This window comes from Anopheles stephensi, chromosome 2 (assembly GCF_013141755.1).
Source record: "Anopheles stephensi strain Indian chromosome 2, UCI_ANSTEP_V1.0, whole genome shotgun sequence".
Taxonomy (NCBI): Eukaryota; Metazoa; Arthropoda; class Insecta; order Diptera; family Culicidae; genus Anopheles; species Anopheles stephensi.
The window spans coordinates 63,584,380-63,598,272 of NC_050202.1; the positions used below are offsets into that span (position 1 = coordinate 63,584,380).

The 13,893-nt window shown below is 43.8% G+C and overlaps 2 protein-coding genes across 24 annotated transcripts in view; both read right to left on the reverse strand.

Annotated features, from left to right (window-relative positions):
• Positions 1 to 246: 246 nt before the first annotated feature.
• On the reverse strand, positions 247 to 5,111 carry LOC118506736. Its single transcript, XM_036044282.1, has 7 exons — positions 4,481 to 5,111; positions 3,976 to 4,396; positions 2,771 to 2,977; positions 2,159 to 2,704; positions 1,568 to 2,095; positions 642 to 1,500; positions 247 to 577 (listed from the first exon to the last, which is right to left on the reverse strand). Exons 2-7 carry the CDS (start codon positions 4,114 to 4,116, stop codon positions 438 to 440), a joined length of 2,421 nt encoding a protein of 806 aa, XP_035900175.1. The 5' UTR covers positions 4,117 to 4,396; positions 4,481 to 5,111; the 3' UTR covers positions 247 to 437.
• Positions 5,112 to 5,628: 517 nt separating this feature from the next.
• Positions 5,629 to 13,893, reverse strand: part of LOC118506742 — a 51,885-nt gene continuing 43,620 nt past the window's right edge. For 16 of the 23 annotated variants that reach the window (XM_036044313.1, XM_036044309.1, XM_036044312.1 and 13 more), the window contains one exon: positions 10,963 to 13,669. In XM_036044313.1, coding sequence (XP_035900206.1) covers positions 13,234 to 13,669 — 436 coding nt within the window. In that variant the 3' untranslated portion in view covers positions 10,963 to 13,233. Of the gene's footprint in view, positions 10,683 to 10,962; positions 13,670 to 13,893 lie in introns of those variants that run through there. The other 7 variants (XR_004905540.1, XR_004905537.1, XM_036044320.1 and 4 more) reach the window with 3 other exon arrangements.

Below are 13,893 nucleotides of genomic sequence, written 5' to 3' on the forward strand. Positions count from 1 at the left end.
AAAACGTGAAGAAAAGACTCGAAATATTAATAAAACAATCAAAATGTGTGAAATTTAACAGCTTCATCAAATAATAACTGGTTTACCGAACTAATTTGTCAAACGGAAATACCACAATGGAACGAACGGTTGTGTGAAGGTTGTGGATAGTCGCGTCTCGGAAAATGTCATCCACTTTTCATATTCAATTGATGCATTTTCAACCGTTATTAATTTTAAACAGTTCATTCAATGTTAGTTAACGAATTGTACAGAAAACATGTAGCTCATGCTAATTATTTACTTTATTTAAATTTATTCAACCATCGTAAATCGGTAACGGCGGAAAGATCGGAAAAGCGAATAGAAATGTTGTGTTTAAAACAAAAAGTGGATGATTTTAACCGTTTCCGTTAGCTCGGAGTAAACTATGGACAGAAAAATCTCACGCAACTCCTCTAGTATACATCCATTCCCGCGCACAGACACAAACAGTTCAGATTGACCGCTCGTCGGTCGCGGGCCCTCAGCTCCAGCCAACGCTTCTGATTCGGAACAAACATTTCCGGTGGCAGTGGTGCTTTCTCGTCGGCAGTTTCTAAAAACCAAAGGCGATCCATTAAACTAAACACTTCCATGTTGCTTGTCTACAGCCCACTTACCATCGGTTTTCTTGCCCGCTTTCGATGGACTTGGCAGAATGGATATCGTCTCTTCGGGTTTCCGTAGCAGCAGCTTGCCTACTCCTTCGCACATACGCAGCACCTCGTGGTGGGACAGCGTGTCCCGTAACCGTTCGTCCAGCGCCTCACAGGCATTGATCCACTCGGCAACGCCATCAAAGTCCTTCAGCAAGTTTAGCGCTCCGGCGCTGCTGAATTTCGTCTTTTTCATGTAGATATGATCCAGCCAAGCTTCACAGATGATTTTCAGCGTCAGCTTCAATATTTCAATGTCTTTCGTCGCCTGTATGACAGGCAGATAGATCTGGTTGAAAAAGTAGGCCACATATTCGTTGGCCCGTTCCTGCAGCACCTCCGTCTGCCAGTGTTTGAAGTACGGAAAGCAGAGCGTCAACGAGGCAAGGCTCGTAGTGCGGCAGACGGCGGCCAGCACATCGATACACTCGGTGCAGGTCGCTTTCAGTTTGATAATGTTTTCCTTGATTTCGGAAACAAGTTTCTCCCGCAGTGCAACGCAAACCTGAACCTGTACTTCGAGCGGATCGTCGGCAGATAGGTCCGGCACTCGTATGTACTGCAACTGCTCCAGGCACAGCCCTATGTCGTTGTGGACCACCTTGAAGAACATCATCATGTTCCAGTCGGTGCAGAGCGATCGTGCCTTGTTCGCCGCCCAGATTCGCATCGAGTGGATGGAATGATCGAGCCGATGCAGAACCGGAATCTGCTCGACCAGCGGTAACTCGTTCGCAATGGTTCCGATATCACATGTGTTGGACAGCTGCACCAGCTGATAGAGCAGCTCGCTCCAAACTTTGCCACAGACCGTTCCTTCCACCTGCAAACAAAGATTAGCAAGAGCGAAACTCATCCACAACTCTCCTCAATGTGTTTCTTGTACTCACCACCACATTCTTGCCACAAAATTCCCCTTCCTCGAAGGGGTAATCCACCGGAAGACTGGAGGACACGACAGCCAACCGGAACTGCTTGTCCCAAATCGTGCTCGTCACGTGCACCGTGAGCGTTTCACCCAAACCCTTCAGCGTGGACAGTATCGGTTCCGGTGCTTCGTCCGGCTGCAACAGTGAGAGCCAATCGCGCAGATACTTTGCACAGGCCGCCGGTCTACAGGCCAACGGGGACGAACTCCACCACAGCACCACATGCTCCAACGATCCGCCAACCTGCGTCCACAGCCCGCGCGTACCACGATTAACCCACTTGATGAGCTCCGTTTTGGTAAGCTCACGCTCAAATGCGGACGGACAGTACTTGATCACCTTCATGATCACGTTCGCCACGAAGATCTCCTCGTCGGCGATCAAGTTCTCCAGCAGATCCATACCATCCGGTTCGTTGACGAGATAGTTGATGGAGTTGTACGCTACCGCCTCGGCAGCCATTTCATCGAAGAAGTTTATCGCCGGATCCTAAAACGAGAAGGATCTTTGAATGTCTGAGGAATCGCTCCAAACCGTACATCCAAACCGTACATTGTGTTCTGATTCGTCCAGCTCGCGTGCTTCCGGTTTAACGATCGGTGTAATCACCACCTGCCGGCCCGGTGTGCCCCGTCCGCGCGTGTGTATCTCACCGCTCGATATCATGTTCACACTCGCCTTGCGCCTCACGTTCATCTCCTCCTGTATCGGGTCAATGTGCTTTCCCATCTCCGGTGGTCCCTGTAGGTTTGTCGTTAGGGCTCGCAAAATTTCCACACTAGACGTGTCCGATTCATTCTCCTCGTTCGCTACCGTCAGTGCACCCTTGCAGGTGGTCAGCAGACAGTTGATCAGCGTACTGCAGCAATCCTCAGCGCGCTGTTTCGTGATGATCTGCAGAATGGTTCCCACGTCCACTTTCTTCGGAGTGGACATCAAGGGAGGGAACGAATTGCTGCATATTTGTGCATTCGTTTGAGTGCGAGCCTGCGTCGTCTTTTGGGCCAAGATTACACTTTCGTTGTGCAGTGTGCACAGCAGAAGCGCCCCATCGACGACTATTTCCGATGTGTAGGTAGCGGCGAGCATTAGCTTGATCTGTGTGGATATATAGCAACATGTTAATAGATTCCTTCTCAGCGATAAAAGTTCACGCAAAAGTACCATTTTGTTGATGATAAATATCAGCTGAAGATTGCGCTTACGCAAGTTCTGCCGTATCAGGTGCGCCTTCCGGTTGAGCAAAATCTTGAAGAAGCTTCGCTCCACGTTCTTGTCCGCCGACGACGCCGACATACGTATTAGCCGTGTCTGCACGTGGGCGGACCGTTCGAAACATTCGCGACTTTGTTGTAGCAACCGCTCGAATTCCTGCGGAGTTACGAGCAGACTGTAAGTTGATGTGGGGAGACGCGCAGCTGAAGGTGGGACAGCGGAACACCACGTGGTATTCCGGTGTGCGAGTCTTTTGCCGATCGCTAAAACGCTACCAACCGCTTCGGCCGCTTTTGCGCACTGATGTCGAGTGGGCAGGATTCGGCAGGACTGTCCGGAAGAGGACATTCCGCACCTTCGCGGAGCACTTCGCATCAATGAACTTCGAACATTGAGACATTCGAGGCCGAGGCGGAGTGCCTTACCGAAGGTCTCTATATAAACTTGGCCAACGGTGATCGATGTAACAATAATTCAATTTCTTTTCTCCTTCGCTAGTTGCAGCCCTCCACAGCCCAGCATTGGGTCAAGGATGTTTTGTGAAAGTTGTTGAGGACGATTGGAAGGTATTTAAAATATTCGTTGTTAAATGCTAGTTCGCCCCAACCTGTGCCATCTGCTACGAAGGAAGCCTCTAAATGGTCGTCAACTTTTCCTGCAATTTCCTCAGTTTTCATGCCGTTTTCCATTGTTAGCCCGTTCCATTCAAGGAAATGATTTATGGTCTAAAGTTTTTCCCCAACATTCCTAACCTTTCCTACGCTCCGAACACATCGCCAACAACCAAATGCCGTGTTTGTGCATTTAGTTTATGTTTGTTTTTCATTTGCACCTCGACGAGGGCGCACGCGAACTTCTGGTGTCATGCCTTAGGCTCAATCAACCGTTTCCTTGAGCTCGGCTGCGACACACAGCGATCCCCCTTTGCACTTGATAATAGCTCAATATCAAGGTTTTCGGGGCGTACGAAGGAAGGAAATTGGAACCGTTGTCTTGCGATGACGTTCAAAACTGGTTCACCAAAGGACCCGCGACTTATCGATATCGCTGATGGCGTAACGCGGACCTAAGTGTTCGCCTAGAGCCTTTGCTTTGGAGTGCAGATAGGGGTGATACAGCTGATTCGTCTCTCGGTAATGCTCTCCCGTACTTACATAGTAATCTGGCAGATCAATGTTAATATCCGTGGCAAACTTTTTGCCCAATATCCGTAGCTCTCGTTCCAGCAGGCGCGATTGCTCGAACAGCTTGATCACCTCCTGGTGCTGTTTCGGCAACCACTTTGATGTGTTCATCTTGAACGTGTAGGGCGCGCTTTCTATCTGCTACTCAACACTCGTTCAACAATGGCGGCACTACACACTTGCGCAACATTCTTACTTCACGGAACACTACTACGCGCTGCGGAACTGAATACTGCGGCACGGAAAAATTAGGTCATAAATTTTGCGATAATTCACACGCGATCTGAGTGCACTGCCATTTTCCACACCGCGACGATTGCTCGAAGGAAATGCTTCCGGGAGTCACGACACCGCACCACCGGACGGAACAACGTTCGATCGGGAACTGAAACTGAAAGTAGAAAAACCGATGATTTTTTGTTCCCCCCGAGACCATGATATTGACAACCTTGAATGTTCCGATCGGCCTACCTACCCGTCGTCATCTGTAGCAAACCCGCTGACGGGTCTTTATCGATTAAGCACCGGACGGTTCCGCCGATTTTCCGAACATCTTCCGAGCGTATGCGACCGACACGAGGCGTTGGCTATGGTGGTGCTAACCTAGACAAAAATCTTGAACCAAGGGTCGAATTTGGAATCGCCTCCAGAAAAGTCAAGTTTATGCTTCGTAGTCCTTCTGACTGACATACTACCGCTGCTGACTTGCTACTACTACTACTGGAGCAGCAGAGCAGTGGGTCCGTTGAAAATCTGCTTTTCGTTCCACTGTTTTCCGTTACCAAGGAGACTGAACAGAACTGAAAAAAACGATAGAGGACGCGCTCCAACTGATTTGTTCTAGTGCAAGCGAAGTACAGTCAACTCTCCTGTATCGCATTTAATCTGTTCCTGGGTTTAATTTATTGAGTTAAATTTAGTATAACCTTTGGCGTAATTAATTGATTGTTCATTTAAAAATAGCGAATAGTCGAACAGCGGTTTGGACTATGAGGCCTCTTCGACTAATAGTCTCTGAGCAGACGAGACCATTGCGATTACGAGGACTCTTGATAGGAAAGAGACCCTTGACTTGATTCAGATAGAATTACTAATCACACAAGGCCCTCTCAGAAAATGGGGCCCTTTGGGGGATGAGGACCTGATTAACCTCACTCTATAATTCGTTGAAAGGAGTCTGTCTTGGAGAAAAATTCTCTTAAAGTCAGGCTACATGATGCGAGATGTAAAAAAAGATTTTGCCTAAAAAAGGGGGGATATGCGAAATCTACACGTCAAAAAGATTTCGCCTCCTCGAGCTGAAATCTCGGAACGGTTTCACTTCTCTCTAGTCCTCTCTGTCACTCGCTTTGCGTTGCCATGGCAGTTTTGAAGAGCCATGGTTAAAGAGAGAGAGATAGCATGAAGTGCTCTAAACAACAACGGTAGATGAACCGAGATGATTTTCACGTAAAAATCCCCTCTTTTAACCGTGATCTTTTTGGCATGTCGCATCGTGTAGCCTGGCTTTTATAAAAAGAGATTCGTTAGGTGGGGGCTGTATGTACGGTACTTTCACTTTAAAAACACTTGTTCTCAATATATTTTAAACATGGAAAGTAAAACAAAAAGAAAGTCCATATGCTCGATTTTAAATATTTTAATAATTTATCGATCAATTTTACACAGATCGGTTTTTATCAAATTCCCTTCACGGCTCTCCGATTATTATCGTGTTCTCTGTTTACAGTTTTCCCTTCTTTTTTTTGTTTGCTTTCTTACCGCGTGTGTGTGTTTGTGCGTGTAAACACACGCCACTCTTAATTTCGAACTTATTTTCACTTTTGCACGTGTATTGTTGTGTTTTGTCCATATACATCTAATGATCATTATTTAAGTATAGTGATAAAGGGGAAAGTTGTTGGGTACTTGGTAAAATCTGTTATAAATAATGTAAAACGACGAAAAACAATCCATAGTCAATACGCGGTAAAAACAATCGAAAATTAATTCTTTAAAAATAAGAAAAGAACAAATTAAAACTCCTAACCATTCCCAGGGGGACGAGAGCACATGGGTTCGAAAGTCAAATATTCAAACCCTGGTGCCGTTTCCTTGATCGTATCGCACACCTTCACTACTGGCTACACACTTTAGAACCTTCCCGTGTGTCCAATTTCTCCGGGTTAATTAAGAAAGAAAAGGCAACAACAACAAAAAAAGAGGAAAATTATAGTAAAACTTATCGTTTACTTTAAGCAACTACACCTTAACTACTTAAACTTAGCCGTCATGTATTGGGTGATTTTCTTCGTGTTTTCTTGTATGATGGCAAGCAGATCTATTCCACCAGTAGAGGGATCACTCCCTGCCATGAGATGGTCTCTCTGCTGTGTATTTAACGTTCCACATTCACTTAATTTTTAATGTTTTTTTTAGTTCTTTTTTTTGTTCATCCTTCTTCTGCTTCGTGTTTTGCCTTTCTATACCGTTACGATTAGGATTATTATTCACAAAAAATTAAATAAGGTTTTCAGTTCTTTCTATTTCGAGTTCGATTTTCCTTTCCTACACAACTACGGCTATACGGGAGTTTTGCACACGGTACTATACGGTCGGTCGACGATAAAGTCCACAATTCCACCAGCTTAAATTCATCGGAATTCATCAAATCTTGTATCCAAATCGTTTGTCCGTTACATTCTTACTAGTGGCAGGTTTTGCTTTTCTGCAACTTATCTTCTCTCATCTTGCCAATTCATTGCTCTTCTCCTTCCAATTTTGTCTGCTTTACTCGTTCTGTTTTGTAAAATATGGTGTCATGTTTAGCTGCGATCACTTAGCAATCAAGTTACAGTTTCTTTGTCCGCTCTCGATCTCTTTCTCTCATGGGGCCACCAGTTAATGTTGTTGGGGGGGTTTTGTTTTTGAGTATTGTTATAGTTTTATGCAAACAAAGCACACTGTACCGATTTACGATTTACGCAAAAATAATTACGCTCCCCTATGTACAACAACGAATCCGTCTAACGTACGCGCGTGTACCGTACTGGCGAAGTAAGCTCTGGTAGAAAGTAGATTTCAAACTAAAATGTGGCGCCTTTATAAACGCAACGGTCGATCGTCTCCGTACGTAACGTAACCATCACGCGACTAATGAGCAAAACTCAAAACTTAACAGTGAACCTTCCCTCGCTCGAGAAATTAATCATTTGTCAAGTCCAAGCTAATAACAGGATGCATTAATCGGTTTGTATCGGGGTTTGCATTAATGCTATCGACGTCGGATGGAAGCTGTGTTTGAAGAACTGCACAATTGGTTTAGCTGCAGTCTATCGCAACATATGAAGCAACATAAAAACTGCCTTCAACGTAGGCTTAGAAGTTAATTCTTTTAAAGTATTCCCAGTAAATGTATGTATAAGAGATTATATGCTGACGTTCAGAATTAGCAGTTAGAAATTTACGCACAAATATAACACTGGACTAGATAAGAGTTACACAGGGATTAATTAGATGCTAGATATGCGCTTCGGTTGTTGCTTGCTAAATTCCAAGCTCTCAATCCTTCTACTACTTCACGATCTTCGGCAACCCCGTTTTTCGGCCATGTTTTTTTGTTTGTTTTTGTTTCCTTCCAGCTATTTACATTACAATTCCTCTAATCGGGCGGTTAAAATTGCAAATTACACACATCCAGGAGGAGATGCACACCGAGATGCCAGTGGTTTATAAGATTTAGTACAAAATGTTTTTTAACCTTTGCCTTAAAACACCGTGACGCGCATGTTGTGTCATTATTACTATTACTTCCTATCCTTCTTCCTCGGGGTTTACATTTACTTTCAGTCACGTACCGCTGCTGTCAAGGTAACCAGCAGCTTCCAGTCCACTCACTCACACACTAAGCAAATATCGATCGATCGTCGATCACGTACTGACCAGCGTTGTCACTGAAGTTTAAAATATGTTCTCTTTCCTGCTACACTGCGTCCCATTCAATTCATGCACTCGCCAATAGCACAATTAGTTTGTTTGTTTGATTATAAAACTAATCCGCGCCTATCTCGGTATGCGCTCTACTGCTTAGCTGTCTTCGTCCCGTCCTCATTCAAATACTACACGATGACACGACTCTAGACACCACGCGCGGGAGGGAAAGGAAACTGGGAAGAGGGTGTTGGATAATGAAGGAGCGTAAGGAACGGATGCGTTTGCGGGCTGCTTTGTGTCTTCTAGCGAGCGGAGGGGGCAAAAGACACGATGGAGGCGCCTGGTGTCTATCGGCGCTTCTTCTTATTGCGTCGCTTGCGTAAATACCGCTCGCGCCAGCTTATCCTGAGGCTGATCTTTTCGCTGTCACTGTCGTCACTGTCGTCGCTGTTTTTCCTACGGACAATTCAAACAGTACTCTTTAGTGTCCGTCGGCCATACTGTCACAGAATGGATGCGTGCACAATGGGTGACGGGTACAGAACAGAAACGGCACAACACAGCAGCTCTAGAGCACAGACAAATTAAAGCCCGCGTAATGGTATTCGATCTATTTAGACTTTTTGGAGCAAATAATTTTTCAAATGACATTGCTGCTCGTGTACCATTTTCCACGCAGTTGTTTTGTCTTGTTCACTTCACATCACTGTCCTGTTTTCTTGGCGGAGCCTCTCTCTCTCTCTCCCGCTCTCTCTCTATCTCGTAATGTTTTCTTCATTTCACATACGTCAGTGAGTTTATGTTGCTGGAAGACGATCGATGGTTTGATGGTCAATGATGTCCCGTGGTGGTGAAGCGATGACTGAGAGATGAGTAGTAGCACGGATGAGTAAACCCTGGATGCCGTTAAGCCAACGATGTGTTCGTGCGCGCAGCATTGCAGCCCCATTATACCATTGGCAGGGAAATGGCGATATTAAATCATGAAAAGCATGAAGCTGACGGGGAAACGATTTTTACACGGGGGGTTGTTTTTTTGGTGTGCCTTGTCATAAAGTAGAATCCTTTCTGTCAAACATCGAAACAGCGCGTGTGAGTGTGTACGGGACGGATTAGAACTTCTAAAGCCACACACACGCTAACAGTACACCGCTGATATCTTCAGAATCCTCCTATCGCACACTGTTTATCGATCGACAAACCATTTCCGTGGGTGCGAAAAAAAACCCCAAAAAATAAACCTGTACATAAACTGTGCGATACACTTAATCTTTCCCGAAGTTATGTTCCGAGAAGTAACACCTAACAGATAACGCTAAAACGTAACGAAAAAAATTATTTTGGCACCGTTGTAAAGCTTATACGAAACGTTCTTAACTAAAGTATCCTAAGAATGTGTTGTGTTCTTCTCAGCTGTCCCGACCTCCGCAAAAAGGTCCCTGTCTGAAGTTTAGCCAACAGCTCTAGGTGCTAGCTAGCAAAACAAATCGCCGTAAAATACCGATTGCTCCAACTCAAGGGAGAAGAGCTAGCCAATCTGACTTGTCTGGTTACTAGACAATATTTTCTGGTCCTAGCATTTGCAGATGGTTGTGTCTGTGCATGCCGACGGTACGATACGCTCGCTGCTCGTGAAACCTATGAAATGATCCAAAATGTACAATTTTATTGATAGTGTGATAGCCGTTGATGATGCACATGATATGGTTTAATTTTGAAGAAGTAGAAAAAGAAAACAAATCCGCCAAAATAGGCAACACCTGCAACGAGCGTATAGAGGGAAAAATCATTCTCATATTCTTGACGGTAGATAGAATAATGGCCGGCAAACACATATGCTCTCTCTCTGTAAACGGTTATGGTGAAGCGAGCACGTGGTAACTATTAATTTCAATCACACAAATTGTTTACACGAGAATATGCTTTTGCAAATGACGCTGCGTAGTTCTGTCATTTCCGTGTGCTACAGGCAACAGTTAATTCGTTTGTTGTTATGTCTTTTAGCAAACATTCCTAGCAGACCTACGTAGAAGCTGAGCGTGAAGTGAACGCATACTAACACATTGACGTTTGCTATAAAGCGGCGTTGAGTAGTTTCTTTGTTTTTGTTTTTGTTTGAGAAAAGGATGAGTTCTTTGATCTGACTGTTACTAGCTATTCGCAACCGCACTCATAATGCCAGTTAATATTGCCAACGATGGTAGTAATAGTAGTAGTAGTGGCGCTGTTGTTGTAGTAGCTGCGGTAGTAATAATAGTAGTGGTAGTAGCGGTGATAGCATTAGCAGTAGCGCTGTTGTTACACCGATGAAGATGTTGTCCATCCGCTAGTGGTAGTAGGAAGTAGTAGTAGAAGTAGTGGTAGCATTGTTGAGTGTTGCTTTGTAGTGTTGTATCAAATCCCCTTTCGACCATTTCCTTTTCTCTCTTTCTCTTTACGGCGCTCTTTTTTTTTTTCTTTGCGTTTTCCAAACATTTCTGTGCTGTTGAACCACCGTTGATTGCCCCTGCTTTCTCGACGGCCACCGAGATGGGAAAATCCGTGCGTGTCGGTAGTCGCCCCCACTGTGCCTTTTTGGGAGCGTGTGTGTGTTTTTTTTTCTCTAGAGTCGATTCAACTGTTCTTGAATGGCCCGTTCGGCCCGCTCGAAGTCTTCGGCCGACTCTATCTTCACCGTGTCTCACCACTCGTTCAGTATGCAATCATCTAACTGTGACTCGAGAATATCTATGTTTGGCTCGTAGTCTTCATCCTCATCATAAGAACTGTTGTACCAACCACGCGTTCGTGGGCGTTCGGAGTTTTTAATTGTGGACGTAGCATGTGCAATTCATGGTGTAATGGTAAAGTGCAGAACGCAGTTTTTCAGTTTTTTTGTTACATGTATGGGTAGAGCGCATTACAGTTTTGATTGGTGGTGGTGGTGGATTTTTGTTTGCCATTCATTTTCCGCGACACCATCGAATTTACACAACAAACAACACGCGTGACACATTGCAAACACATATCAAACGGAATCCAATGATTTAGGGGAGGGTTTTTTTGTGTGTGGCAAGAGATGTAATAGAGAGGAAGAGAGAGAGAAAGAAAAAGAAAAAAAGAGATGATATTCATTAGTACATCGACAGAGCGGAGCAGATTCGGTTTCGGTGTGCTGCTACTACTATTCGCATTGTAAGCAAATGAGCAATTTTCCACATTTTTGCACTATATTAGAGTCAAATGGAAAGCAGCAGCTTTTTGTCAAATTTAATATATTTTTTTAAATATCAACTATATTAGCCTAAAGCATAAGCATCGATTTAAATGATGGGATTTTTTGTCGTTAACGATAGTTTTGTTAGGAATATAGCAATATCTACTCTACTTACAAAACTAAATGAAAAATGAGTGATGCATGAAGAAGGAGACTGTGCATTACAATTTGCGGACATAATACTCAAAGGGATGGCAAGCAGTGAGAAAGTATGGTACACGTGTGTAAGTCTTACGTTTAAAAAAATTGATATTATTTTAACACATACAATAAAACCAAAACAAAAACATACACTTTGCGATGCATTTTCTCAAAACGTATGTACAAGTGCGGGAAGAACGAAACACAATTACTGTACTAACGAAAATAAAACTACAGAAAAAAAAAAACGCAAAACGATACCAGTAAACGAATGGGAAAGATACGCAACAGTAAAGACGAACGAATTCACGGTGAACAGGAAATACAAGAAGAGAGACTAAGGAGATACATCATGATTTTTCTTACATTTAGGCTGTCCTCACTCTGTTTTGTCTAGCGCACAATTTTTTGTTAGCACAACGTTAGCATTTAAGCATGAATTTGTTCAAGTGTTTCCACTAACACGTAGCCTCCCAATATGCTGATTGGAATGTGACGCCGTAGAACACACAGACATACAGACACTTTTGACACCTATAAGCCAATTTCGAGGGACGGGGTGAAAAATACACAAGTAAAGGGTGTAAAATATGTGGGGCAATAGCAATAACGGCCGATAGTATTTTACACGCTCATACGTCCTAAAATTATTGGATCCCGATTTTGCTTTACCAATTATGATCGTGTTTCCAAGAATGTATTTACAACAATATTATAAATATAAAAAAAAAACAAATTTCATAGCCCGTTTCATTTCGTTACGGAACTGTGCTGCCATCTAAACACAATTTTCTTTTTCAAAAATAAAATAATAGTTACAATTCAACACTTAGACGAGTGGAAATCACACACAAAATGGAGAAGATTACAAAAGTAAAAGACCATTACAGAGACCGTTATGAAACATTCAGATAGACAATAGTGTGGTGGCATACACGGCGGTTGGAAAATGTAACAATAATATTTAAAAAAAAAACCAAAACCCAAGCAAAATACACTGGCACACTGACTGTTCCGATAGTTAGCCGTTCAGCATACGATTTGAATGATCCGATTTAAATCCAAGGTAAATTTTGTACATATTTATTTTGCAGACGAAGAATCTTTCGATTCCGGTGCCGTTTGAAGTATATTTTGGCGGTAAAAAATCGATCCCACATACACGCACACACACACACACTCACGACGCATTCGAAAGCGCATAGACACGCATAAAACAAAGAGTAGAAAAGTGGTAGAGTAGTGTTTTGGATAGGATTACGCAAACAACGACGAGAGTTTAGAACAAAAGGTCAAACGGAAGAAAATTTCTATACACAGCATTTAATATTACTTGATTAACTGCAAGTTCAACTAAAAAAATCAAGAATTTTCAGTGTAAACATAAAAATATTTATATTTAACTGTACAGAAAATATAATACTAAAGCAACAGATTAAAACTTAACGAGCTCGTCTATCGAAAAGTAAAACAACGAACAAATAAATTGACTATAACAAAAAAAGGAATTAAAGTCCATTATGGTAAACGGAACCCTTTAATATGCAATAATTCTCCGTAACAGAACCAGAAAGGTGCAAGACATTGAACGAAATCATTGTTTAATATAACGGTCAATTCAAATGCATAACTAAGAGAAACTCGTCCTAATTTAACTAATCAACTAAAGGTGAAAAACTTGGCACCACAAAATGGGGGAGGAAGGAGGGGGGGGGGGGGGGTCACAAAATAGGGGGAAAAAGGGTAACGATAGGAAAGGATTAGGATATGAATATATAGAAGACAAAAAGATAGGTGAAGAAATAGTGGGGGAAAAACAGAGACAGAGAGAGCGAGAGAGAGAGATAGTGAATAAATAAGTAAGAGCCAAAAAGGGGGGAAAAATCAGGAAAGAAACAAGTGCTGGTCGTTATTGTTACTTACACCAGAAATGCGCTATAAAAGGTATTAGGATCACTGTCGAGTGCCATCATTTTGCGACTCGAGTGCATCGCTGTTGTTTGTGGTGCAGCCGTAGCATCTTCCGGCGCACCTTTGCGACCGTTGTTGTTAGTGTGAGAGGTGGAACCGCCGCTACGGGAACCGCCGCTGGTAGAGCTTGCAGCGGTGCTGGTGGACGCCTTGCACGTACCGGCGCGTTGGGCGGCCGAGCGTGAATGGTGTACGGTCGTCGCCGACACGGACGTGCAATGCACCGTACTACCACTAACCATGTTGGTGGTGGTGGTCGTCGTACTGCGCCCGGAAGCAGAACCGATGACACCCGCATGCAACAAAGATGGTACCGGCAGCCGCGATCTGGCTGTACCAGCGGCCACGGTCGACAGCAATGGTTGGCCAAAGGTGTAGCAATGACTGCTCAACGAGTCATTTGACCAACGGAAGGGGAACACACACACACACACGGCCGGCATTCCACATAATGGGTTTGGGTTAACGGTTACCGGCCATTAAAAATGTATCCCGCAATTATCCCCGTGTTCCATCATGCATTTCCATCACAGCATCACAGCATTGTAGGCATTCGGTCGGGTTAGTCAGAAGCAGACGGTTTCGAAACCCGCGGCCGCAGGATGAAG